At 44.3% G+C, this 27,863-nt stretch overlaps 1 protein-coding gene across 5 annotated transcripts in view; it reads right to left on the reverse strand.

Moving 5' to 3' along the window:
* Positions 1–24,527: 24,527 nt before the first annotated feature.
* Positions 24,528–27,863, reverse strand: part of ERG (ETS transcription factor ERG) — a 173,396-nt gene continuing 170,060 nt past the window's right edge. For all 5 annotated transcript variants that reach the window (XM_046003310.1, XM_046003312.1, XM_046003311.1 and 2 more), the window contains one exon: positions 24,528–27,656. In XM_046003310.1, coding sequence (XP_045859266.1) covers positions 27,136–27,656 — 521 coding nt within the window. In that variant the 3' untranslated portion in view covers positions 24,528–27,135. The remainder of the gene's footprint in view (positions 27,657–27,863) is intronic.

Here is a 27,863-nt window from a genome sequence, read left to right on the forward strand (position 1 = left end):
AATGAAGCGTTCCAGGCTAGGAAGGCAAACCAGGCAAGACTCTCGGGTGCCCGACGGAAGCAGCGGTGCACGCGGCTCCAGCGCCCCCTGGTGGCCGGACGACGTTCGTCCGGCCCCCGGAGCCCAGCGGCTGAGCGCCCCTCACGCAGGTGCCCTCCCTGCGCTTAAATACCTCTAGCAGGGGCCTACCCTGGGGCCTTCTCCAGGAAAGAGAGGAGGCAATTCCACGTTCTCCCCATCGATGTGAACTGAGAACATGTTTCAGAGGAATTAGAACTCTGACACTGTAGTCCTCAAAACACACATGGACACACGGACACACAGGCATGGGGACGCACACAGATACATGCAGACACACACAGAGACACGGGGACACACACACAGATGCACACACACATATACACAGGGATACACACAGACACACAGACACACACATTAACACAGAGACATGCACACAGGGATAAATGAAGACACAGAGACAAAACGCGCACACACACACACACACACACACACATTCAAAGAGAGAAAACTGTGTGCCCACAGGCTTAATCCCAAATCGCCACAGCCCAGTCCCACCCCCACCTCCAAGAATCTTGCCCTATTCTAGAGTGGGGAAGAAACATTACACTAAGGAGCCGCAACGGCCAAGCTGCCTGATAATGATCTTTCCCTGGTTTAAAACTGAGTCTCCTCTTCTGCCAACCTCAGTTATGGAGGAGGATGGGCAGTCCCAGGAGGGGGAGTGATGGAACAGCCTAGGCTTCTCCAGCCCTGAGCCAGGGAGGGTCACTGGGAGTTTGCATTCACGTTCTCTGCCTGCCGGGCCCTTATCCAGGTCTTGGCAGAAGGTCCTGGGGCAGGTCAATCCCCACATTCCTATCCGAAGGCTGCTGGCCCACCAAGCTGCAGTGCTTCCTGCTGAAGCCGGTGAGATAGGGGGCTGGTAAGTCCCTTTTCAGGCGAGCGATGACAGCCCACCCTTCAGAGGCTGGAGGACCCTGCAGGGAGCTGATGTGAAGTAAGTTACTAAGCTGCGAGAGGCCAACGAAGGACAGGATTTAGAAATGATAAAGGAAAACAGACATCCTGACAGCTGCAGCGGAGCAAATTGGTCCCATCTGACAGGAAATCTCAGCCCCCAGGCCTGGGTGTGAATCCCACACACTTCTAAGCTGTGTGATCTTGGATGGGCCTCTTAACCTCTCTGAGTCTCAGCTTCTTTGACCTCAAAATGAGGATTTTGATAGGGTCTGCCTCTTAATGGTGACCCGATGAGCCAGCTGTGTGTTTACCTGAGGAGAGGGCAGGCTTTCCTTAGCAACACGTGGAACAGAGGAGGACTGGAATCCACAGCCCTTGACAAGGAATGTGGGCTTTTCTTGTCACTTGAATGGGGCAGGGGGCAGGGGGTGGAGCAGGGGCGCGGGAGGAGGTAAAACTACGAAATACACAACTCAACTAAACGTATGACATAAACATTGTAAAAACCCTTCACCCATGTTTCTTGCTGAAGTCTACTCAGCAGGTGGTTGGCCCCAACCTCTCCTTCCTCTCCAGTGTTCCCCTCACAAAGGCTTTCCTTTCCATGCATTCTCCATCTTCCTCACACTCATGGTTCTCAGCCTTGGCTGTCCATTCAACGCACCCAAAAAAACTCTTAAAAGGACCAACCCTTGGGTCTCACCTCTGATGGGTGAAATTGGAATTTCTGGAAGCTGGGTCAGGGCATCACCAGTTTTTAGATGCTCTGAGGTGATGTCATATGCCTCCAGGGTTGAAATCATTACTCTAAATATTTTTAAAGTACTCCTTTGAAACATGAACGCATTTACCACTCTGGTTTCTGCTCATTCTCCTCCACGTATCCAAGACTACTCATCACAGTGTTGTTTGTATAATGAAGAAGCTGGAAACGATCAGAAATTCTTTTAATAGGAGAGAAGTCAAATAAAATATCGCATGTCCAAGCACTGGAATATCATGCAGCTATAAAAACAAATCAGGCAGCGTTCATGGAAGTATTGTGCAATGTCTCTGGGGTACATTTTTTAAGAGGAAATGGCAAAACATACAACAGAATACAGGGGCCATAGTCTGCTAAATTTCACAGGAAAAGGTGAAGGAAAATAGAGGTTTAAATTCTTTTTTTTGTATATTCATTTTAAAAACTATATAAAAATACATAAGAATTGAAGAATAGTCATTAAATGTGAGGGTGGCCTGGGAGGGTGGAGGACAGGGTGAGAAGGAAGCTTTTCACTGTATGCTATTTTATATTGCCAGTTTTTGTTTCTTTTTTTAATTTCCCAGCACTTGAATCATGAGAACATGTTATTCAAAAATTAACGGTAACCCTGCTGATGATGCCCGAGCTGCTTTGGCTTCAGGGACATGAGCAGAAGCCACATCTCAGCAAGTGTCTTAAAGGCCATTGCCTGATTGGTTCTTTTTTCTTCTGCAAAAATGGAAGTCCCAAACTGGGGGAGAGCCGCCCTTCTTCAACCCAGGATCTAGAACTAGCAAGCACAGGGGCCAGGCCAGGCACCGAACACCGCTGCTGACATGAAGTGTGAGACAGAAATAGGGGCTGTCAAAAGCCTGTCTGGTTTGGGGGTGTTTGTCCGCCAGCAGAGCTGTCCGGGACTCGGCCTGTTGAGGCCTCGCATTACAGAGGTGTTGGTGAAGGCGATGAGACCTGAACTAATTCTACACACTTTCTGAAGATAGAACCCATCGGACTTGACTTGGATGCATGGCAGAATAGGGAGCCTGGTTTTGCTTGGGGGCATGCTAAGTGTGAGGTGGTCCTTGTGTACCCCAGCAGAGAGTGGAGCCCACGGAAGGGGTCAACTAGAGGTACACCTTGGGAGCCACGTATTCGAATTTACACCCTCAGCAGACCCAGATAGTAACCTCAAGCCATGAGATCACACGAGTTCAACCAGACGGGGGTAGGAAGAGAAGCATTCTGAAGCTTCGACCTGGGCGTTCTAAAACGTGTAAGACAGAGGTCTGAGGGGCTCCTGAAGCGAGGAAGGAGCCCTGAGCGGTGGCTGTATGGGCGGGGCATTCGGGAGAGGGAGCATGCGCGCAAAGATGAGCAGAAAGAGACAGCGTGGTGGAAGGGTTCGTCCTTCCTGTTCTGGCCCTTCACTCTCCAGAAAGCTGACCCTCCCATCACTTATTTCTTCGTCACTCTATGCTGCTTGGAAGCATCTCGATGGGTTTGAGCCACTAGCCACTCTTGGTGGGCTAATTCTCATGTACCCCAAGATTTAAGTCTCTCTCCTCAGTGACCAGCAGCCTTTCTCTATCTTGGTTCAAACACTTAGGCTTAGTCACTTCCCCTAAAGGTGGGTTCATCTTGTCCACCTTCAGTTTGATCAATGTGGTCCAGCTTCATCCCCGCTTCTCCAGGAAGGAGACTGCTTTTTGTCACTGGAGTTTCTATCTTACTGTGAAAGGCATGAGATTTGCCCAAGACTCCTCTCCCGCTGTGTCAACCTTCCCTGTCTTCAAGGTCATCATTATCTGCCAATGTTCTGGCAAGAGCCTCCATCTGCAAGTCCTGGTCCAAGGGCTGTTCTCTTCACTTGTGTCCAGCACTCCCAGAAGTTGGTCAGCCTGCAGACCCTGTGTTGCTCCAGTCTCTCTGCCCGTTTCTCCCCTAACCCAGATCCTTCTCCCCTAAGTTAGAGCAATCCTTCTAAGACACAAAAGTTGCCTCTCACATGCACTCCTTCTGCATTTCCACCCAGTAACTCCCTCAGAGCTGCTTTCAACCTCACTGGGACCTCAAGTCCCTTGGTGCCCCATCACTCTCATGGTGTCTGGAACATTCTAGAAATATTAGGAAAATGTGTCTGGTTGTTCTTGCCATTATTGGGTAGGAGAGGAATTCTATATATCTACGAATCTCCTGTTCCCCAGGAAATTTTTTTGGGACAGAAGAGGAGCCAGGAAATGGGTGGAGTGGAGGATTGAAGAGAAAAGAAAAGGGAAAAGGGGCTATGTTGGGAGGCTAAGAAAGAAGGAACAAAACCGTGTGAACTGTGTGATCCAGGGACAAAATTGCCAAAGTCACAGAGGTCTTGAGAAAACTATTTATACTCTCTTTAGTGTAAGTTCTTGAGTATACACAGGGATTATGGTGAAAATCACAACAAAGCTGCTCTTCCCAGCAAAGAGAGAGCCAGAGCCATTCCTCAGAGGAGAAGACACAGAAAAGGACCTACCTGCATAAAGGGCAGGCGTTGGCTTTATGCCCGTCCACTCACACTGTCTTCCTCGTACCCTGTGAAGCCAATGGTGTCCATGTGTAGAACACTCACCAAGAGGAGCCAAAGACATCACCGAGCAGGACCAAGGGGCCACATGAGTGCAGCATCATGATGCAAACAGGTGGCACGTTTGCATCTGACCGCACCGTGACTTCCATTTCATGGAAGTTGCTCCAGGGCTGTTTCTCTATATAAAAAAATTAAATACATAAATGTGTGAATCCATCAAGCAAACAAACAATTCTGTTGATTTAGTGCCTGCTACTACTAGAGCCACTCATCACTGGATTTCTGTAGCCTTTCAGGAAGGAGGCAGGCTGGCAGGTGCTCCTCACTTCCCTCACAGAGAACACCTGGATTTATGTAAACTAGTCTTTCTATTTTCTACTAACTGTTATCATAGTCAGTTCCCATGAGGGAGCTATGGGCCCAAACCAACAGATTTCAGGTATCTGTTTCGAGCACTATTTGGTAAAGCACAATGACTTTTCCTAGATCTGTACTCGATTTGCTGTTAGAAGGTGTGAAACTCATCCTGAAGAGTGCTGTGAAATGCAGAGTTGTAGAATCAGTATATTGTACACCTGAAACTCACATAGCACTGCATGTTAATAGTCTTTCTGTTCCAAAATTTTTTAAAAACAAATAAATTTTACATTATTTACATGATTTTCATATCAATAAAGCTGTTCAAAAATATATAGGTGATCTCTGTTAATTTTCTCATCTGATTAAATGGGGAAAATTAGAATAAACACTTTGAGGACTTTGGAAAAATTCATCTTTGTAAAAGAAAGGTTTGGGGGCACCTGAGTGGCTCAGTGGGTTGAAGCCTCTGCCTTCGGCTCAGGTCATGATCTTGGGTCCTGGGATCGAGCCCCACATCAGGCTCTCTGCTCAGCGGGGAGCCTGCTTCCCCTTCTCTCTCTCTGCCTGCCTCTCTGCGTACTTGTGATCTCTGTCAAATAAATAAATAAAATCTTTTTTAAAAATTTAAAAAAATAAAAGAAAGGTTTGAAACCAGGAGTTCAGTTTCTAGAACAATAGCCTTTAATGTCTCAGAGTGAGAGTATATATTTGGGCATTCAATGGAAGAAATGGATCATCTCACCAGGAAAAATAAAAGCAAGGGATTTTGCTATGCAATGTAGCGAGTACCCAGCCCCGCTAAGGATCTGCTCTCCATGGACCGAAGTACTGAAGTCATCGGCACTTTGCTAGAGCATGGTGGCCGCCATCGCTGGGCATGAAGCAAACCCAGTGTAGACCACTGTATGTGTGGGAACGTGATGTGCACTCTGGAAGAGGCTTCCTCCAGACCCCACAATGACTCTTCCCTGGTGGTTGCAGTTCTCTCACTCCCCTTTGGGTAACATCCCCTCTCTACACATCAAAGGTTTGAGTGTGACCAAGCCGACCCTAATTCTAGGGCTGGCTGGTCTGTGCATCCTCAATCTTCAGCTGCAGTGGCAGGGTCAGGACTGGGCACATGACCTAAGTCAGGGAGTGACAGGGCCAGGGGTGGGCACGTGACCTGTGTCAGGGAGTGAGAGGGTCATGGGTGGGCATGTGACCTAAGTCAGGGACGTGGCCTCAATTCCAGTTACTCCTTGTGTAACTACTAGAATAAAAGAAGTGCCTTTTCTTTTGGAGTGATTACAAGGTCATGATGTAAGCCAGGGAGTCTCAGCCAGGGGTGACTCTGTTTCTCGTGGGCTTTTTGGGAATATGTAGAGACCGTGCTGGCGGTCATGCCAAGGAGGGCGCTACTGGCATCTAGTGGGTAGAGGCCAAGGATGTTGTTGACCATCCTAAGATGCATAGGACAGCCCCCACAACAAAGAATATTTTGGCCCAATACATCAACAGTACTGGAGCTGAGGGATCTTCTGGAAGCCTGGAGTTTTGTTTTGGCAACTGCCTTGGCTCTGGCATAAAATGAGCCTGCCCATGACAGAGAAGGACTACCATGGAGGGACAGAGCAGGACCAAGTCAGAAAGACCCGAGACAGAAAGACCTCTGCATAGAGTCTCTGCCTGAACGTTCCAAATCTGCATCATCTACAAGTAAAAACATCTTTTTTCAGTCCACCTGCCCAGTGCCAGGACTCTCCTTCCTGGCGGTTGCACAGTGGTGATGAAGATGATGGAAAACCAGTGTGTAAGAGACACCACCAGTCATAAGGGCCCAGAGAACCAGCCCTGAGCCTGGGGGACTGCGCTGGGAGGCCTCCCTGAGAGCAACAGGACAAGGGAGCCTGCTTTGTGAAGACCTGGAAAACAAGTGCCCAGGGGAAGGAGAGGGGCCCGCTAGTGTGGCGGCCTAGTCATGGAAGAAGTCCTAGGTATGAGGAGGAGGAAGAAGGGCATGGAGGGACAGGTGAGCCACGAAGCTGGGGCAGGAGATAGGGCGAATCACATAAGGCCTTGCAGACCTAGTGGGAAGTGTGAGTTCTACTCTTGTCCTGATAAGAAGCTCCCAGGACTAAAAGTCCCATACAGCTCACTTGTGAGAACCAAAGACTGAACGTCCTCCATCTGTATCCCATACAGCCCATTCCATACAAAAATATGAAGTATACAGTGCCCTGTATCCGGCTTTCCTTAAAAAGTGTGGTTGCAATCACATCATCAAATCCTTTGCATATCTTCATGAAGTCCCAGTCCAGAACCCTTCCAGGATTGCCAGTTGGGCTGCTGGATGGGAGAGAGCATTTCTGGCCTGCAAACAAGCAAGATGCCGGATTCTTCACCTGGTGCTCTATCCCTGGGCTGGAGCACAGGACATACACTCGGGACAGAGGATTTCCAGCCCGTACTCCCATATCCATCCCAGTTTCTGAAAGGACCATGGGGTGTTTACGTTTGGCCATTTAGGCTGGCAGGGAACGCAGGGCCAGGCTGTCTGGGTAGAGCAGAAAGGCACACCCCCATGGGCGAGTGGAACCTCAGAGCCCGTGCTCCCACCTCCCAGCCTTGCACTCTGGCTCAGGGATGTCCCGCGGGGAGAGCCACGTCACTGTGAACTGTTGGACAGGGAGGTTGTCTTCCCAGGGCAAGTGCCTTCTAGTTTGCACAAAGGAGTCCTTTGTATTGGTAGAGGTTTTGCTGGCAAAAGCCGATCTCTTCTCTTGGTCTTTCTCAGTATTAATAGAGCGATGACTGCATTCCTCAGAGCCCCTGCTGCAAGGTGCATCAGTGAGACATGAGCACATTCATCATGTGCTGCGTATCCCTCGTCCTCTTTATCCCTTCCTCATTTGGGCAGCAGATGCTAGTTAACCGAGGATGCTCAGCCTGATCACATGCACTGGGCCTCTTGGAAAGCAAGAACTGGAGAAAATTCACAGGATCCGAAGCAGAAGCAGGTGCATGGGTCACCTGTTGAAACTTGTTCTGTGGCAGGACTTGGAGGACAATCAGAGCCTGGCATCAGGCTGCAGGAGGGGGATCCCGACCCCTAAGGGGTTTTAAACCTGTGTCTCCCAGCAAGACTAGGAGCTGGGTGTAGCAGCGGTGAGGGTGGCTGGACTTCATCTCTGGTCTGTCCCAGCAGCTCAGATTCATGCTTGGGGAGCTCTGGCCCCTCCTCTGGTGAACCAGGGCTCCCGGTACAGGCCTTGCAGATGCAGTTTCTGTGATATGGCAGAGGGGACCTGATTTGTCCCCTTGAGCACTCAGCTGTGGCTGTTCGTCATGGAGCTTTGCAGGAGACTAGCTGGTTGGAAATAAATCTTAACTAGACTTGAAGCCTACAACTGTCACTCTGGGCAGCTATGCAAATGCCAATCCAAGTGTCATTCTGAAGGTTCTTTGTAGGTGTGGTTAACATCTATAATCAGGTCACTCTAAGGAAAAGAGGATTATCCTTAATATCCGGGTGGGCCTCATCCAATCAGTTGAAGGACTTGGAAGCAAAACTGAAGAAATTCTTCCCAAGAGTTTCCAGCCAGCTGGCCAGCCCAGCAGACCTCGGACCTGCCCAGCTGGATTCCACAATTACAGAAACCGATTCCTTGAAATACACACACGCACACACACACACATGTATATGTTATTGGTTTGTTTCTCTGGTAGAACTCTAACCGATATTTAGGCCGAGTTCAACTTTTGTTTTTTCAATGAATATTTTGGAGTCAGCACATCTGTCCTTGACCAGAATAACTACACCTGGTGGAACAACAAGACAAAAAGATCCTGGGATCCTGGTATCATGGGAGTCATACCAGTGCTAAACCTCCTACCTCTGGATTTTGACATGGAGAAGATGCAAAACTCTACCTTGAGTAAGCCATTGTTTTTCTTCATTCATAGCCAGACTGAATCCCACATGACATATGTTTACTGAGTGATTATTATTTGGCCAACAGATGAGGAAAGAAAACTTCCAAGGGGATAATGCTATACCCAAAGTCAAACAGCCAGCAAAGGGTAGAACTCAGTGCTTGCCTATGGGGTTTGAAAGCCCACACTATTTCAACTACAATGTGCAAAACCCAGAATTTCAAAGTTCTGGGTTGTTATAATGTCCCTTTATCACTGGGTCGGAGGGTGAGGGAGAAAATATTATTTAGTCTCAGAACACCTGAGAGCCAATACACACTTTGTCAATGGAGTTAGGAGTCAGCTAAAGATATTTCAGAAGCAGAGGGATCACCTTGTCGATCCGAGGTCAACCCAGGCTGTAGCACCTAAGCAACTCTTTAAGTCCAAAGCAATGTACTACCAGGCTGGGCCCAAAGCCATCCTGAGAACGGTTATCTACTGCTGTGTAATGTAGTTCCCCAACACATAGTGGGGTAAGGCAAAGAACATTTATTACTTCACAGCTTCTGTGGGTCAGAAGCAGCTCAGTGGGTGGGTCTGGTTCATGTTTTCTTGGGAGATTTCAGGCAGTGTTGGCCAAGAACAAGCTCATCTGAAGACTTTGTTGGGACTGGAGGATTAGCGATTGGCAAGAACTCCTCACCTCTGGGACCTCTTCATAGTGGTGCTTGGGTGTCCCATGGCATGGCAGCCAGCTTTTCCCCAGAATGAATTATCCAAGAGACAAGGCAAGGAAAAGGTCACAATGCCTGTTATCACCTCATTTCAGGAGTCACACCCTGTCACCTCTACCACATTCTGTTTAGTTAAGAGCAGGCTAGTGAGGCCATCCTATACTCAAAGGGTGGGGGATTAAGTAAGCTCTGTCTCTTGAAGGGAGGACAATCATAGGGGACTTATAGTAGGGACAGACAGAATGCTGCACAGACATTCAACAGTAACTAACCAACAGAGAGCATTTGGCAGAGGAAGCAAACCTTCCGGGGAATACCAAAACCCATTGTGCAAGAACCACTGCACAGAGGAAATGCAGCATCCTCTGGGAGAACAATCAGAACGCAGCATGTTCCCCAAGGCTGCTAAATGTGGCTCTGACAGGAGCCAGCTCTTAATGGGTGTGAAATTGAACTGAGTCTGTGTTTATCCTCTTTTTGCCATAGCATTTGAACGACATTTATACTGGAAGATAATCATATGTACAGATGAGAGGATTTTTTTTTCAGATAAGTGTTTAAAATGACTACACATAGCCAATAAAGAAATCACCACCACAATGGGGAATGAAACATTGTCAGGTCTTTAAAAAACTCCATCTCCTTTCGTCCTGCTCACAGGTAATCACTGTCTTGACTTTGAAATGTTCAGTCTCTTGCTTTTATTCATATTTTTAAAATGCCATTACATGATCTCTTAATAATATGTTGTTTGTCTTTGCTTGCTTTTGAAATCTAAATAAATGGAACCATATTGTGTAGGTTTTCCTGTTATTTGCTTCTTTGGCTCAATATTAAGTTTGTGACTTTTAGTCATTATGTGTATTCCCATTATATAAATATACCACAATTGTCTTATCTAATCTAATGTGGATGGATTCTTGGGTTGTAGCCAGTTTTGATTATTACAAGCGTGCTTGTAATTGACATTGTGGTTCATGTATCTTAGTGGGCTTGTGGGAGGTTCCTGGTTTTCTATGGAATTTCTCTAGCAGAATTTTGGGTATACACTTCATCTGTTCTACAGTGAATGCCAAAAAATGCCAAGTGTTTTCCAAGGAGATTGTATCAGTCTCCACTCCTATTAGCAATGCATGAGCACTCCCTTTGCTTTGCTTTCCATCATCACCATTATTGCTTTTGATTGGACTTTTTAATGTTTGCCAATATGGTGAGTGTAAAGGGACACCATTTTGGTTTTAATTTATATATCCTGGATTACCATGAGCTTGAACACCATCCATACATTTATTGTCCACGGTGTTTCCACTCTTGAAAAGTAAGCTTTTCAATTCTTTTACATATCTACTTTTTTTTTTCTTATTGATTTATAATGGCTGTACATTCTGGAAACTAGTACTTCACAGGTTTTATGGGTCACAAATAACTTCTCCCAGTGTGTAGTTTGTCTTCACTGCCACCAAGAAAATAGACGAGAAATCCATAAAAAATTCAACATGTATGAATACCTGATATAATCAGAAATGATGGTGAAGATCAGTGCACAAAGAATGAGCTTTTAATAAATGGAGCTAGAACAATTGGAAACCATATGTCAGGGAAAAAAATAGATTGGAGTACCATGTAATACCACACATAAAAATCAATAACATGTGGTTAAGAACTAAAATTTAGAATGCAAAATATAAAGGTTTTCGAAGAAACTACAAGAAAACGTGCTCATGACCTTGAGGAGCAAAATAATTTAATGACAAAAACTACAAAGTATAAAATAAATATATTCAAAGTATGAAAGAAATATAATATTGAAAATAAAATTATATTAAAATTATGAACTTTTTTTCATTAAAAGGTATCATTAAAGACAGTGGCTTTGGGGAGTTTTTGACAGGAATTGCAGTGAACTTCTAGGTAATTTTGCAAATAGACATCTTTGTAACACTGAATCATCAAATCTATGAACATGATCCATCCCTTTATTTCTTTAAATCCTTGATGTCTCTCAAAGAAGTTTTATTATTTTTTCATAAAGATCTTGCATACCTTTATTGTATTTATTCTTAGACATTACATGTTTTTGCTATTGTAAATAATACATTTTAAGCTTAATTTTCTAGTGTATGTGTTAGCATGTAGAAACTCAATTGAATTTTTATTTCAACAACTTTTCTAAAACTCTTATAAATTCAAAAATCTTAACCTAAGGATTAATTTGGATTTTCTATAGGCACAGCTATATTTTCTGTGAATAATGAAATAGTCATCACTTTCTTTCTCATACTTAAATTTTTCCTTTTCTTGCCTTCGTATCCCAGTGAGAACCACCAAAACTATTTTGAATAGAAATGGAAATAGTAGGCATCATTGTCTTGTTCTTGAAATCAAAGAAAATGTTTTCAATTTCAAACCTTTAAGTTTTACATCTGTTAGATGTTTTCTATAGATATCCTTTATCAGGTTAAAGAAGTCACATTGTATTCTCAGTTTGTTAATAGTTAATAATTTATGGAAGTTTTATTATAAGAAATAATTTTCTGTATCCATCAGATGATAATATTTTACTCCTATTGTGTGCTCATGTGGTGATTATACTAATTGATCTTTTCAATGATCATTTGACTTTGCATTACTTGGTAAGCCCAACTTGGTTATAATGTATTGATTTGTTATATGTGGCTGAATTCTGTTGCTAATACTTTGTTCAATATTTTTGCACCTTACATTCAAAAGTGTGATTGCCTTTTTTGTGCTGTCTGTTGATTTTGGTATCAAGGTTGTGCATCAAAAATTATATTGAGGATTGTTTCTTCTTTTTATATTCCTTATAATTTGGGGAGTGATTTTTGAACTGTTTGCACCTTGAATATGTGGTTGATCTCACTGATGAAGCCATTGACTTGTAGGTTTTTTTTGTGGGAAGAATTTGACTACTAATTAGATTTTTTTTTAATGGCTGTAAGACTATTCAGGCTTTCTATTTCTTCTTGTGCCATGTGTGCTTTCTTTTATTGTTTATAAGAATTTGTCAACTCCATCTAATTTTCCAATAAAAAGGCATAAATTGGTTTGCAATCTGCTCTCAACTTTTAAAGGTCCCTAACATTGTGTATATATACCACATCTTCTTTATCCATTCATCTGTTGATGGACATCTAGGTTCTTTCCATAGTTTGGCTATTGTAGACATTGCTGCTATAAACATTCGGGTGCATGTGCCCCTTCGGTTCATTACGTTTGTATCTTTAGGGTAAATACCCAGTAGTGCAATTACTATATACACAGTGGAATACTATGCAGCCATCAAAAGAAATGAAATCTTGCCACGTGCGACAACATGGATGGAACTAGAGGGTATCATGCTTAATGAAATAAGTCAATCGGAGAAAGACAACTGTCATATGATCTCCCTGATATGAGGAAGTGGAGATGCAACATGGGGGGTTAGGGGGATAAGAGAAGAATAAATGAAACAAGATAGGATTGGGAGGGAGACAAACCATAAGTGATTCTTAATCTCACAAAACAAACTGGGGGTTGCTGGGGGAAGGGGGGGGGTTGGGAGAGGGGGAGGGGGTTATGGACATTGAGGAGGGTATGTGCTATGGTGAGTGCTGTGAAGTGTGTAAACCTGGCGATTCACAGACCTGTACCCCTGGGGATAAAAATACCTTATATGTTTATTAAAAAAATAAGAAAGAAAGAAAGAATTTTTAAAAAAAGTAAGTCCCTAACAACCATAGTTTTATTCCCTTATTTTTTTAAGATTTTATTTATTTATTTGAGAGAGAGCAAGAGCACAAGGGAGCAGGAGAGAACAGGAGCTGAGGGGAGGAGCAGAGGAAGAGGGAGAAGTAGACTCTCTGCCGAAGCAGGGAACCCACTGTGAGGCTCAATCCCAGGACCCTAGCATCATGATCTGAGCTGAAGGCAGGCACTTCACCCACTGAACCATCCAGGCACCCCTCCCTTAGTCATTTTAAATTATTGCTTAATTTGCATTTTCTCTCTTCCTTAAGCAATTTTACCACACATTTTTCAATTTTATTATTCCTCTCCAAAAACAACTTTTGTTGTTAATTCTCTATATTTTGACTCTGATCTTCACTCTATGCCCTCATGTTTATAATATCCCACCCTCTACATTTTTTGGTTTTGTTTTTTTGTATTGCTGTTCTTGTACTGACTTTTTTTTTATTTCTTTTCAGTGTAACAGTATTCATTGTTTTTGCACCACATTGTTTTTGCACCACACCCAGTGCTCCATGCAATACGTGTCCTCCCTAATACCTACCACCTTGTTCCCAACCTCCCACCCCCCGCCCCTTCAAGACCCTCAGGTTGTTTTTCAGAGTCCATAGTCTCTCATGGTTCACCTCCTCTTCCAATTTCCCTCAACTTCCTTCTCCTCTCCATCTCCCCATGTCCTCCATGTTATTTGTTATGCTCCACAAATAAGTGAAACCATATGATAATTGACTCTCTCTGCTTGACTTATTTCACTCAGCATAATCTCTTCCAGTCCCATCCATGTTGCTACAAAAATTGGGTATTCATCCTTTCTGATAGAGGCATAATACTCCATAGTGTATATGGACCACAAACCAACTCCACACATAAGAAGGGAAATAATCAAGATTAGAGCAGAGATCAATGAGGTAGAAACCAGAGATACAGTAGAACGTATCAATGAAACTAGAAGCTGTTTTTTTTTTTGAAAGAATCAATAAGATCAATATACCATTGGCCACACTAATCCAAAAGAAAAGAGAGAAAGCCCAAATTAATAAAATTATGAATGAAAAGGGAGAGATCACAACTAACACCAAGGAAGTAGAAACAATCATCAGAAGTTATTATCAACAGTTATATGCCAATAAGCTAAGCAACCTAGATGAAATGGATGCATTCCTGGAAAACTATAAACTCCCAAAATTGAACCAGGAAGAAATTGACAACCTGAATAGACAAATATCTAGTAACGAGATTGAAGCAGTGATCAAAAACCTCCCAAAAAACAAGAGCCCAGGACCTGATGGATTCCCTGGGGGAGTTCTACCAAACTTTCAAAGAAGAACTAACACCTATTCTCCTGAAGTTGTTTCAAAAAATTGAAGCAGAAGGAAAACTTCCAGACTCTTTTTATCAAGCCAGCATTACCCTGATCCCCAAACCAGGCAAAGACCCTACCAAAAAGGAGAATTTCAGACCAATATCACTGATGAATATGGATGCTAAGATTCTCAACAAGATCCTAGCAAACAGGATCCAACAGTACATTAAAAAGATTATCCACTATGACCAGGTGGGATTCATGCCTGGGTTACAAGGATGGTTCAACATTCACAAATCAATCAGTGTGATAGAACAAATCAATAAGAGAAGAGAGAAGAACCTCATGGTCCTCTCAATTGATGCAGAAAAAGCATTTGACAAAATCCAGCATCCGTTCCTGATGAAAACACTTCAAAGTATAGGGATAGAGGGAACATTCCTGAACTTCATAAAATCTATCTATGAAAGACCCACAGCAAATATCATCCTCAATGGGAAAAAGCTTGCAGCCTTCCCATTGAGATCAGGAACACGACAAGGATGCCCACTCTCACCACTCTTGTTAACATAGTATTAGAAGTCCTAGCAACAGCTATCAGACAACAAAGAGAAATAAAAGGTATCCAAATTGGCAATGAAGAAGTCAAACTCTCTCTCTTCACAGATGACATGATTCTTTATATAGAAAACCCAAAAGACTCCACCCCCAAACTACTAGAACTCATACAGAGATTCAGTAATGTGGCAGGATACAAAGTCAATGTATAGAAATCAGTGGCTTTCTTATACACTAACAATGAAAATCCAGAAAGGGAAATTAGAGAATCGATTCCATTTACTATAGCACCAAGAACCATAAGATACCTGACCTGGGAATAAACCTAACCAAAGAGGTAAAGGATCTGTACTCAAGGAACTACAGAACACTCATGAAAGAAATTGAAGAAGACACAAAAAGATGGAAGACCATTCCATGCTCTTGGATCGGAAGACTAAACATTGTTAAAATGTCTATACTGCCTAGAGCAATCTATACTTTTAATGCCACTCCGATCAAAATTCCACCGGTATTTTTCAAAGATCTGGAGCAAATAATCCTAAAATTTGTATGGAATCAGAAGAGACCCCGAATTGCTAAGGAAATGTTGAAAAGCAAAAACAAAACTGGCGGCATCATGTTACCTGATTTCAAGCTTTACTACAAAGCTGTGATCACCAAGACAGCATGGTACTGGCATAAAAACAGACACATAGACCAGTGGAACAGAGTGGAGAGCCCAGATATGGACCCTCAACTCTATGGTCAAATAATCTTCGACAAAACAGGAAAAAATATACAGTGGGAAAAAGTCTCTTCAGTTAATGGTGCTGAGAAAACTGGACAGCTACATGTAGAAGAATGAAACTCAACCATTCTCTTATACTGTACACAAAGATAAACTCGAAATGGATAAAAGACCTCAACATGAGACAGGAATCCATCAGAATCCTAGAGGAGAACATAGGCAGTAACATCTTCGATATCAGCCACAGCAACTTCTTTCAAGATATGTCTCCAAAGGCAAAGGAAACAAAAGCAAAAATGAACTTTTGGGACTTCATCAAGATCAAAAGCTTCTGCACAGCAAAGGAAACAGTGAACAAAACAAAGAGGCAACCCACGGAATGGGAGAAGATATTTACAAATGACAGTACTAACTTTTTTTAAAAGATTTTATTTATTTATTTGACAGAGATCACAGGTAGGCAGAGAGGTAGGCAGAGAGAGAAGAAGGGAAGCAGGCTCCCTGCTGAGCAGAGAGCTTGATGCGGGGCTCGATCCCAGGACCCTGGGATCATGACCTGAGCCAAAGGCAGATGCTTTAACCCACTGAGCCACCCAGGCACCCCTGTTCTTGTACTAACTTTTAAAAATGGATATCTGATTGACTATTTTTATCCACTTTTCTATTCCAATGTAAATATTAAAGACTATAAACTTCTATGTGCTGCTGTAGCTACATTCCACAAATTTTTGGTATATATTTTCATTTTATTATGTCATAAATATTTTCTAGCTTCCATTTTACCTTTTTTGAAAATACTACTATATTTCTTGAGTATAATTTTTCTGCTTAAATTTTTTAATGGACATGTAGCATAATTACTTTGAGTCAGAGAAGGTACTTTATTATTTTAATTCTTTACATGTGCTGAAGATTTGCCTAATAAGCCTACAAATGGTGATTTTTATAAATGATCCATATGTGTTTGAAAACAAAGTCTATTCTTCAGTTGTTCGGAACTGTTCCTTAACTTCATTAGAGCAAGTTGTTGATCTTAAATCTTCTTATTTTTTCCACATGTGTTATCAATAATGGAAATAAGTATACTGATACTTGAATATGAATCTAGTGTAAGAAACTACATTATTTGAAAATCAAAACAAAATTGACTCCACCAAGAGTTGGTGAGAACTTTGAATCCTTGAGTGTCATAATCACCATGGGCACCTCCATTTCTAGGTCCTGGAATTGAAAGTTTTCTTGTGTTCAGTGCACACTCATTGCCCCAAACTGTAGAGTCTTGCTTCAGAGTCAAGCAAGGTCCATGATGGAGCTGGAATCCCCAGGACTGGGCTCCAGCTCTCTAGGGGCTCCATTCAGCCACATCTCTGAATTTCTGTCACTTTCCAGGTCCTAAACATTCATGATGGTGCAGGTCCCCATTGTTTGTGAGTCCCACAGAGCATAATCTCCCGTTCTTTGGGTAACTCCTCCCAACCTCCCTCCCGTCTTAGCACTTCTATCTCTTACATGTTGTTCTCAATAGTTCTTCCCTCAAGAACCTTCATAAATTCAACTCCAGCTACTCCATCCTGGACCTAGTGTTGGAAGCACGAGGTGCTGAGAGTTAAGATCAGGTACTTGTATTAAGTAAGTTATAATAATAGGTATGCATCATTCCACCAAAGGTCAGCACCTGTATAAATATACTAACAAACAGCTACCCAGTTTCATAATGTTTCTGAGTTGAGTTCTTGCAACAGTGAGTGGTTGAAAGTGCACCTGGCAAGCATCACAATGTTGAGCTCAGTCAGGCTCTACTTGTTTCTTGCCCCATGTAATTTTTTTTTTGTTTTTTGTTTTTAAGATTTTTAAAAAATTTTATTAGACAGAGAGAGCAAACATGGGCTCGGGGTAAGGGGCACAGGCAAAAAGAAGCATACTCCCTGATGAGGGGGGAGCCCTGTGGAGCTGGATTCAGGAACCTGAGATCATGAACCTGAGATCAAGACCTGAACTGAAATCAGGTGCCTAACCAATGGAGCCACCCAGGCACCCCACCCCATGCATTAAGAAGTGTATTAGTTTCTTAGAGTCTCTTTCACCTTTAAATGAGGACATGAATTCCGTAAGATTCTGAAGTCTATGAAGGCAGGGCTTGTGTTCCATTTACTTTTGAGTCTGCTGGAGGTAAGTTCATATCTGCTCTTGTGGGTCAGACCTTTGTTTTAAATGAATGAGTTAATGAATTTCTATCTCCAAGGTAGAGAGGGTCCTTCCAGGAAACTACTTTGCTATTTCTCTCATTTCTCTCATATCTCACAACAATTTGAGATAACCTCAAATGTCCTTTCACTTACTCCAACCTCAAGTCTTCAGATAAGCTCTCAATATTTGTGTATTTCTCAGAAATTGTTAATATAAACCCAGTCCAAGGAAAAGATAGGGGTCACTTGAAAAAGAAGTCCTAGAAATGTTTTCCCAAACTGCCTATCATTTGAATACTTATATTTTAAGATGTGTGCAGAGTCCTTTTTTTATTCTCCAGTGCCTCAACCCTCCTTCATGCAATAGACCATAGTAGGTCAGACCCATAAGCATCATGCCTCTTCAGATGTGGTCCTCACAGATTCAAGAGATGTCCTGTCTCACACCTCAGATGTCATCATTATGCATAAGAATCAACATCCTATTTGACATTTCATTATTTTATAAATCAAAATGTCCTTGATTTCTGTTTCATTTTCTCTATGACTGGTATGTTTCTTTCACGAAGGTTAATTTTTTTTTCTAATCCCATGCTTTTGCTCAAGAAAAGAAAATCTCTTTGCCTGGAACACAGTGTATGCATCAAAAACCTCCCCCTCCTGAAATACCACCTCCTTTAAGAAGCCTTCCCTGATCAGCCCACTTAGCAGGACCTCTCCCTCTTTGAAACACCCATGTGTAGTTATATACTGCCTAGTTTCATACTAGAGGCTTACATGTACCTTTTCCTTTCCTTCTAGATTGTAATCTCTCCAAGGCCAAGAACTCTAACACTTTTCTGTATCTTTCACAGTGCTGTGACGCCAAAGACACCATTACATGCTTGTTGAGTAAATGAAAGCAGACATTCTTGCTCCTCATTGGAGCTCTAATAATCATAGTAACATTCTTTCCACAAACCACTCCTATAAAGTCTGGTCCACTGTTGGAAGCATATAGGAACTGGGTTGAAGAACTAGACAAAGAAAAGGGAAAATTCTGGTGGGATCCCAAGTTATAAACAGATAGAGCACCATGAGAGGGACTTCTCAAGGCAATTAACAGAAGACGTAGTTTCCAAGAATCCTTGGAAAGATATTCAGTCGACTGAAGCTGAATATTCTGTAGCTTGGACTCATTTGGCTTGATTTTGCATCACCTATTGATGTGATTTATGTGATGATCCGTAGGAAAAACAGGGTCCTTTCATCTGGGTTTGTCACGAAGCCTCCAGTGATAATCCCAGTTCAGTCTTTTGCTGGCTAGAGTCATCCCGGACAGCACACACACAACTGAAGGTCACACATTCATGGTTCAGCCTCCTTCCACCTGTCTTCCTCTCCTACTAGCTTTTCCCTCCTTCACCTGCCTTCCTATCATCACATGAATCATCACTCGTTTGCCCGTCCTAGGATGGTTGTCCATCCTATGAGGCTTCCCCTTCATCCAGCTTTCTCTGAGAGGTAGAGCGGTGCAGCACCTACGCTCTGGAGTCAGAGATTCTCATTCAAGTCCCCCTTTTCCTGCTTTACAGCCATTTGAAATTGAATAAAATATATTAACAAGGGCTCAGCTTTCATTGAATGAATGCTATAGAATGCATCAGTGTTTTCTACTTAATTGGAATAAAGCAATTAGCTATAAGCATGGACTGGAGAGGGTTGGTTTCAAACCCAGTGACTGGGGTGCCTGGGTGGCTCAGTGGGTTAAGCCTCTGTCCTTGGCTGAGGGTCCTGGGATCTCAGGGTCCTGGAATCGAGCCCGCATTGGCTCTCAGCTTGGCGGGGAGCCTGCCTCCCCTTCCCCCTCTGCCTGCCTCTCTGCCTACTTGTGATCTCTCTCTCTTCATCAAGTAAATAAATAAAATCTTTAAAAAATAAAAATAAAAAAATAAAACCCAGTGATTGCTGCATAACCCCACTTGAGATGCGCTGGGCCAGAGGAGCACAAAGGATAAGCAGACACACACCCAATGTGGTGTCACAAAATAGAAGGAGGGGCGCCCGGTGTGGGGGGAGCTCGTGGGTTAAGCCTCCGACTCTTAATTTCACCTTAGATCTTGATCTCAGGGCTCTGAGTTCAAGCCGCTTGTTGCGGGCCTGGTGTCTACTTAAAAAAAAAAAAAAAAGAAAAGAAAGAAAAAGGAGAGCAGGGATTTCTTCTAGGGAAAACCATCCTACTGACCAAGCTGAGACTGGTTCCACTGTTAACGGAGAACAATTATTCTCCACTAAACGTGTTTCTGGTGGTGGAGCAACAGAGTGAAGCTCCTCTTTACTTTTGCTCTGCCCCGCCTCTTCCGCTGGCTCCCACAGGAAGAGGCGGGACCTGCCCTGACCGGAAGTAGATGTTTCTTGCTTGGCCTGTCTTCTCTGAAGGAAGCCGTTCATTTCGTCCCTTTGCTGCTTTCCACCTCTTTATTGGAAGATCCTTGCCTTTGAGTCAGGAGACTGTATAGCTTCATAGCTTCTACCCCGAATTCTTTCAGTTAAACTTCCACCCCTTCCCCTCCTTAGGCTCTTAAGAGGCAACCAGCCTTGGCTGCCGGCCTCCAGTGCCTGCTGAGGCGGAAACGTTCGTCTGGGGCTGGGCTGAGGCTCCGGGGACAGCCTGACGTGCTTATAGCCGTGCCATGTCTAATGCCGAGCAGGCTGTGACCAACACACCCCACCACGGTGCGTGACTTCATGGAAAAGTGCTGCAGGAGGCTGGTCTTCTTCCGGGTGAGGACACGTGGGGGGAGCTCAGCGGGGCCGCCGGCGGGCCGCCTCTGGCCATGCACCCAGCCCTGCGTCCCCGGCAGACAGGGCGTGTTTTCACCTCCGAGCAGGGTGGTCTCGAGTCAACCCGAAGACACAGAGCCACGGCGAGAGTGATGGGAGGATCCTAGCTCCTGTAGGACATCTAACTCCCAGAGGCACTGGTCCCTTAGAAGGGAGGGCGTGCAAGAGGGAGGCTGCCAACCGGACCTGCATCCCAGACTCCTCTTCCCTGATCTCTGCACTTGCAGATATGACATTTAATCATTTGGCAGAACCCGAATTGCATAGGAGTGAAAAAGTCCTAAACAGCCAAGCGGTCCCCTTACCCAGTGTTGCTAAACATCTGGTAAATAGTCACGTGGTCCCGAGCGAGCTCACCCGCATCCAGGAACTCCGGGGCCAAGGTTGGCCGTTGCAGATGCAGCTTCTCTGCTAGAGTTCTTCCTTGAGTCTGGCCCGTGGGCACCCCACGGAGTCCACCTTCGTTCCAGACATTACCTTTCTGGATGTTCACTCATGCACACAGCTGAAGACATTGACCGACAGCCTAATGTTGCCATGCACCATGCTGGGTCCTGGATTGATGGACCATAAATACAACCCTGCTCCCATGAGAGCCACCGAACCGCGCCTCCGTCATTCCTCCCTGGCGTGGTCTTGCATTCTTTCATTCCCCTCGTCTCTCTCCACTGGACTTGCCCTAACCGGCCTGTGTCCCTTGGTGTTATGTCCAGAAATGATACTGGAATCAGTTCAAAAATGGAATAAATAACTCCTCTTTTACATTCCATTGTAGAAAAATGCAACCTAAGTTTAGGCAGTCATGAGGAAAAACGGATTAAGGGTAGGGGTTTAGGAGTCAGATAGTACAGGAACAAGTATCAGTTCATCCACTTATCTTGGGTAAACAAAGCAAACTGTCAAATCTGGATGTCAGCAGCTTTACTTTTAATTTGTATCACCAGGGCAATTAGAAGGAGTCACGAAATAATGCATTTGAAGTGCTTCGTGTGGTGTCCAGCGTTTAGCTCATTAAATGCCCACAAAACCATGCATTTCTTTCCACATGTGCTTCTGATCCCAGGTATTTTTGACATAGTGCAGGTCCCAACATCATTGAGTTCCACCAAGTTTGTTAAATTTGCCCTGTTCCTTCAGCCTGCTATCTGGAATCTTGCATTTGTCATGTGACCTAATGTCCTCGTGTAACCTATTCATCAAATAAGCCATCGGCCTTGTCTTCGGTGTACCTCCGATGTCCTCATCCTAGGACGGTGTGGATAAGTAAGTCAAGGGCAGAGAGGCCTGGAGTCTGTCTGTGGAAACTTCCTTCCAGGTGAGTGTTACCTTTTAGTGAGTATTCTTTAGTCATGCTTATTCAGCCAGTCATGACCTTGTAAAATCTCAAAATCATTTTATGAAGTCCTCCCAGATTGAAATTTGACTACCATTTTGGTATTATTTTCTTCAGAAAAAATGTTGTGTGTCTATGGAACATGAAAAACTCCTCTATTTCTTTTTTTCATCAAGTTCTTACATTTAACTTGCTTCCTCCATAAGTCTGTAATTCAACAAGTTCTGGCACAAATCAGAATCAAATAATATTATGGCTTGCATCGACAGAATAATATTTTGTGAAAAACTTTTATGAGAAAGCTGTTTTGCTTTCTAAAATTAGTTTAAAATAAAAAGTATAGGTTAGAAAAGTATGCATGTTTCCTTCTATACAGAAATAACTTGGGTTGCTTTTTAGATAGAATTTAAAAATTATGTAAATATTGTTGAGCAATTAGCATTAGGCCTTACGATTTCAACATAAAGTTTTTCAGATTGGTCAGAATAAGACCATCAGACGAGCTGAAGGAGGCCCACATTACCAGTGAGAGAGGGAGCCACAGAGCTCCTGGTTTCAGATATACAAGGCTATTGAGATGTGGCTGGTCCACTGGGCAATTTTAAGGAGGTTTGATTGACCAGAGGTACTTAAAACAAGTTAGAAGACAGACCATATATCCATGGTGTGTAGGCAGAATTCTAATTTGGTCCCCAAGATTCCCATCCCCTGGTGTACATGCCCTTCCCAAACCTCGCTACTGGACTGTGAGCAGGACCTGTGAATATGATGGGTAATTTTGTGTTAATTTTACAAAAGAGGTTATTCTGGGTGGGCCTGGTCTAATCAGGGGAGCTTTTTTTTAAAACGCCCAAGAGATTCAACATGAAAGAGAGTCTCCTGCTGGCCTTGAAGAAGCAACTGCCTTGCTGTGGAAAGGGCCATGCAGCGAGGACTCTAAGTGGCCTCGAAGAGTTGAGAGTGACAGCCTCAGTCCTATAAGTGCAAGACCTGATATCTGCCCCATCCAGTGAGCTAGGAAAAGGACCCCAGCCTCAGAGGAGATCATTGTCCTATCTGACTCCTTGGTTTCAGCTCCGTGAGACCCTGAGCAAAGGACCCAGTTACCTTGTGCCTGGACTCCCTGACCCACAAAAAGGGTGAGATGATAGATGTGCATTGCTTCCAACTGTTGGATTCATGGTCATGTGTTCCTGGGTGGTAAATAACTAATACACACGGGGACAAATTAACAGTAGGGAGGAGAGCTGCTCAGAGGGCCCATAACTCAGGAGGACACGTCCAGAGTCAACTGGCTTCCCTGATGGTGGGTTTTCATCTGGCCACAAGAAAACCTGTACAGGACTGAGATTTCCCACTGAACATCACACATGGAGACATAGATTCTCTTTCCCTCTGCTGCAGTGGTTCTCTGACCTCAGCATGCATCAGAATCACCCAAAGGGCTTGTCAGAACGTGTGGCAGAGCCCTGCCTACAGAGTTTCTGGTTCAGGAGGTCTGAGCTGGGGCCTGGGAATCTTCATGTCTATTACATTCCCAAGTGAAGTTGATGCTACTGGTCCTGGGACCCCACTTTGAGAACCACAGCTCTCTGATAAATAAAGAGGTCCTAGTTCCCTTTAATATTTGACTTCTTTTTTTTTTTTATCCAACCTTTTCCTCACTGGATATAAAAACATTTTAACACATTCCTAAAACCAAGGGTAAGATAAAGAGAAGGAACAGAAATCGCTCTAACTTTGAGTAGTCCGAAGTGTTTTTTCTTCCCTGAGTAGCCATCCCAAAACTTGTAATCAGGTGTAGTGATGAGAGACCAATTAAACAAGGCTTTTTAAAACGCTGTATTGTGTCTACAGTTAAAGGCCCATTCGGGGGCCTGTGGGACATCGGTGTTTTCCCTCTTTGCCATCACCTCCCAGCTCCAAAGCATCAGGGGTCTCTGCCACGCCCCTATCCAAGTCAAGGCCCCTCTGGGCCCTTGTTCCCAGGCGACAGGTGCTGCAACGATACAGGCAGGTGCTCGGGATGGGCAATGATTCCTCCGAATGCATTAGTCCTGACAGACTTCTTCACCATCAACTTTCCGAGACTTGGCAAAGGCATTAGAGTGGGAGCAAAAATGAAGTCTTGCCTGAGATATGGGAAGAACAGAGGGGTCGCCAAGTGCCCAAAAGGCTATTGCAGGGATCCCACTAATGACGAGCCCCAGAGACCACAGAAGACAAGAGTGGACAAATCTCTTGCCAGGAGAAGTGATACTGCACAGGGACAGGGACCATCCATGAAGGCAAACCCAGAGATGGGAGAAGCAGAGGGAGAAAAGTTTCATATTTAATTATGAATATGAACTGAAGAGTGCTCTGGAGTCAGACTAAGACAGGAGCAGAGAGCTAACGTTATTTTGAGATGTAATGTAAGTAGTATTTATTTGGGAGAACACAGCATTATCATGTTATCCGAAATTATCCCTGTGGCTTACACTTGCCATAAAGCTTGCTAATAATCTGGGTTGGGGAGGGGTGTGTTGGAGAACCTAACTGAAAACATCTGCTAAGATTGAATATGATAATCAGATCTTCTTTTTTATTATTTTGCTCATGATATAATCTTGGAAGAGTGGAATTGAGTGATTATCCCAGTAAACTCGTATTTATAAGCAGACTGTAGGTGTCCTTGACTCTGCATTGCAAAATAAAGATGACTGATCTTTTCCATTAGAAAGGTTTGGGTCACCCCAGCTGCCAGCTTTTATGCTTTTTTTTTTTTCCTCCCTAAGGAGATACAGGCACTTTATGGACCCTTCCCAAGCTGCTGCAAAATGATTGATGGTTGGCCTTCTTTTAATCCAAGTAATGCAGAGTGTCTGAAGCTTTGGTAATCGGATCCTACTGACTTGAAGGACCACTGCCAAAATATCCATAGCACAGAGGTTTGGCAACTCGATTTAATCATAGCAAAAGGATTACAAAGTGCAAAACAAGCCCCAAAACAGCTATGAAATGGGCCAATTCAGAAACTGACTCAGGCTAAGAAGTTGTTCAGTATTGCTGTCTCTCACTTGCTTTGTATCCCCTGCTCAAACCTGCCTTCACCTTGGCCAAGGTTGGAGGCATCTGTGACACACAGAAGAGAAAAGATGTCCAGGGAAATTGACACAAGATCATAGACACCGTTTCTGGTGACATGTCAGGCTCAGGGCCCGTGAATTCCCAATGGTGACTCCTCCCGGTGCGGGAAGACCTGGCGAGGTCATCTGCAAGGGAGACCACATGGCAAATTTAGATGCTATCCCTCATTTCTTCAGAGCAAGCAATTGTGGCTCTCTGTGATGCTTTATTTACTAACAAGAATACAGTTTGCACTGAGAGCTGTGGCTTGTTCGCCCTTTGACAAATGTATTAGGATCACAGAAGGAATTAAGGGAGATTTTCTGACCAGACATTTATGTGGAATTTGTCAGAGCCCCGGCTTCAGAGGCCTCTTTCCGTTCTGGGCACAAATATGGGGGTTCCAATGTGAAACCTTCGGTTCTTCTGCTCCAGGAGAGACTAGGGATAAGAGAATGTCAGCAAGAAGGGCCTGGAAAGGCCACTCCGTCTGGGCACCTAACACCCTATTTGCTTGGCTCTCACTTGCATGATTTCCTGGACAAAACAAAATTTTAACGCAAAACCCAAAAGTTAAGCACACGTCTCTATTAGGCAACTTTAGTCGCTTAAAAAAAAAAAAAGTGCAAATGCAGACTCCTGCGTCAATCTGATTTGCCATGCTAGGCCAAGCTTGTTTTATTACATACATTCTGCATCCTAAGAACTAATAACTTCATATTGTAAACATTAAGCATACAGAGTTAAAAGTCAAGGCCACATTCTATCGTTGATTGTCTCTTTTGTCGTGTATCTTTGGCTGGCCGAGATCAACTCGTAGTGTATAAATGCATAAGTTATATAATTATTATATAAAAAGGAAAAAAAAACAAAACATTGACTTGTATACTTCATTCTGACAAACGCACAGCGTTCGCGACTCGACAGGGAAACCGGAGCCTCTGCCTAACCCAAATGCCTCGGTGGTTTCGGATGGCAACATCCAAGGAGGCCACCACTTACCTGACCCTGTGGGGACCGGAACCCACACCTTGCGATGAGGTCCCGAATGTTTCTTTTAAATATCAGACAATTCCAGTTAAAATTTTCTTTTGACAAACAAACAAACAAACGAAAAAAAAAGAGAGATGCATATTTTTGTTTCGGGAATCCTACGGCTTCCCCCTTCCTCCGCTGCGCGGGACTCTTAACACTGCGTTTGGTAGAACACTGACTGATTAACCCGCAAGTCTCCTCCACTCGCTTCTCCAAGTCTCTGTACTGTCCTAAGTCCAGTCTCTACTGCTCAACAAGTGTCTCTCCCAGCTCCGTGGCCTCCTCCTCCTCCGCTCCCTCCTCTTCACCTCCTCCAGCCCTCCATCTACACCCACACGCTCACTGTCCTCACAGTTCTCAGCCCCGCTACCCCGCTGGGCTCACAGTCCCCACAATACTGTCCGGGATAAAGCTGGCAGCCTTGGGTCGTCTTCAGGGGTTGGCGAGAGCTGGTGGCTCTCCACCCAATGGAAAGAATCCGATTTCCCACCAAGACAGCAAGTGTCGCTGAGTTCCATGTGGTCGTTGGTCCATGGGCTGCAGTCTCTTTTCTTTCTCTTTTTCATTTTGGATATGTTTCTAATTTTAAATACAGGTAGTTTTCCTTACAATGACATTCCATTGGTGTGTTAGGTCAAGACTGCGTTATCACTATCCCTTTACTCTCACCGCCCCCACTTGACACCAGCAGGACCCCAGACTCTCCTCGGAAGTTTGTACACTTCTCAAGAACACTTTCTTTGGCACTTTGTCCTTGTGACGTCATACTTCTACTTACAATGTCTTTTACAGGTTTGGTCCGCACATGATATGTCTGTATACATTACATTTGTAGCATCCTCTCTCTTCCTGTAGAAATACTCTAGTAATTCCCTCCCACCAAGAGTCTTTGGATCTCTCCCCTGGCTTCCTTCCCCAGCGCCACTCAAGCTACTTCACTCCTCTTGAGGCACTTTTGATTCACGTTCTCCAATAGAGTTTGTGGCAATTTCTTGGTGATCGTATGTGTTGGGAAAGGCCTCCCTCCCGGCTCTAGTAGTAAGTGCCCAGATGTGAGGGCATATGGCCGGCCGGAAGCCTCGTGTTGGGGTATATACCTCCAGTTGGCGAATTCCAGTAAGGGTTTGGGGTGGCGAAGAAACTGGACGATGTCACAGGGAGGGCCGGAGGGTGGGGGGCCACGAAGTTCATCTTCTGAGGGTGGGCGTGATAGGAACCCATGTAAGGGAGGTCCGAGGGGTACTTGTACAGAGACGATTCTGGGGGGTGGGGCTGTAGGGCCTGGGCGATCCCGTGGAAGTCAAACTTGTAGGCGTAGCGCTTCCCGTGGACTTTGGTCATGATATTTTTGTCATAGTAGTAGCGGAGGGCACGGCTGAGTTTATCGTAGTTCATATTGGGTTTGCTTTTCCGTTCTCCCCAGCGCCGGGCAACCTCATCAGGATCGGTCATCTTGAATTCCCCATTGGTGCCCTCCCAGGTGATGCAGTTGGAGTTTGAGCTGTCTGACAGGAGCTCCAGGAGAAACTGCCAGAGCTGGATCTGTCCACTCCCTAGTGAGGTGGGAAAAGGAAACGGGATACCCGTGAGAACAGGCTGAGCAGAAAGCATTGTTTCCTCGGTGACAGAAGTGGATGCTAGTGGTGTTCCATGCAAATCCCTTAACCTGCCCATGCATCCATCCCTCAGCTGCTGGGGTGGGCCCAGCTCTTGTCCCACAGCCTTCCTCCCTCTTCTCCGGAAAACGACCCTGGCTGAAC

This window comes from Meles meles, chromosome 4 (assembly GCF_922984935.1).
Source record: "Meles meles chromosome 4, mMelMel3.1 paternal haplotype, whole genome shotgun sequence".
Taxonomy (NCBI): Eukaryota; Metazoa; Chordata; class Mammalia; order Carnivora; family Mustelidae; genus Meles; species Meles meles.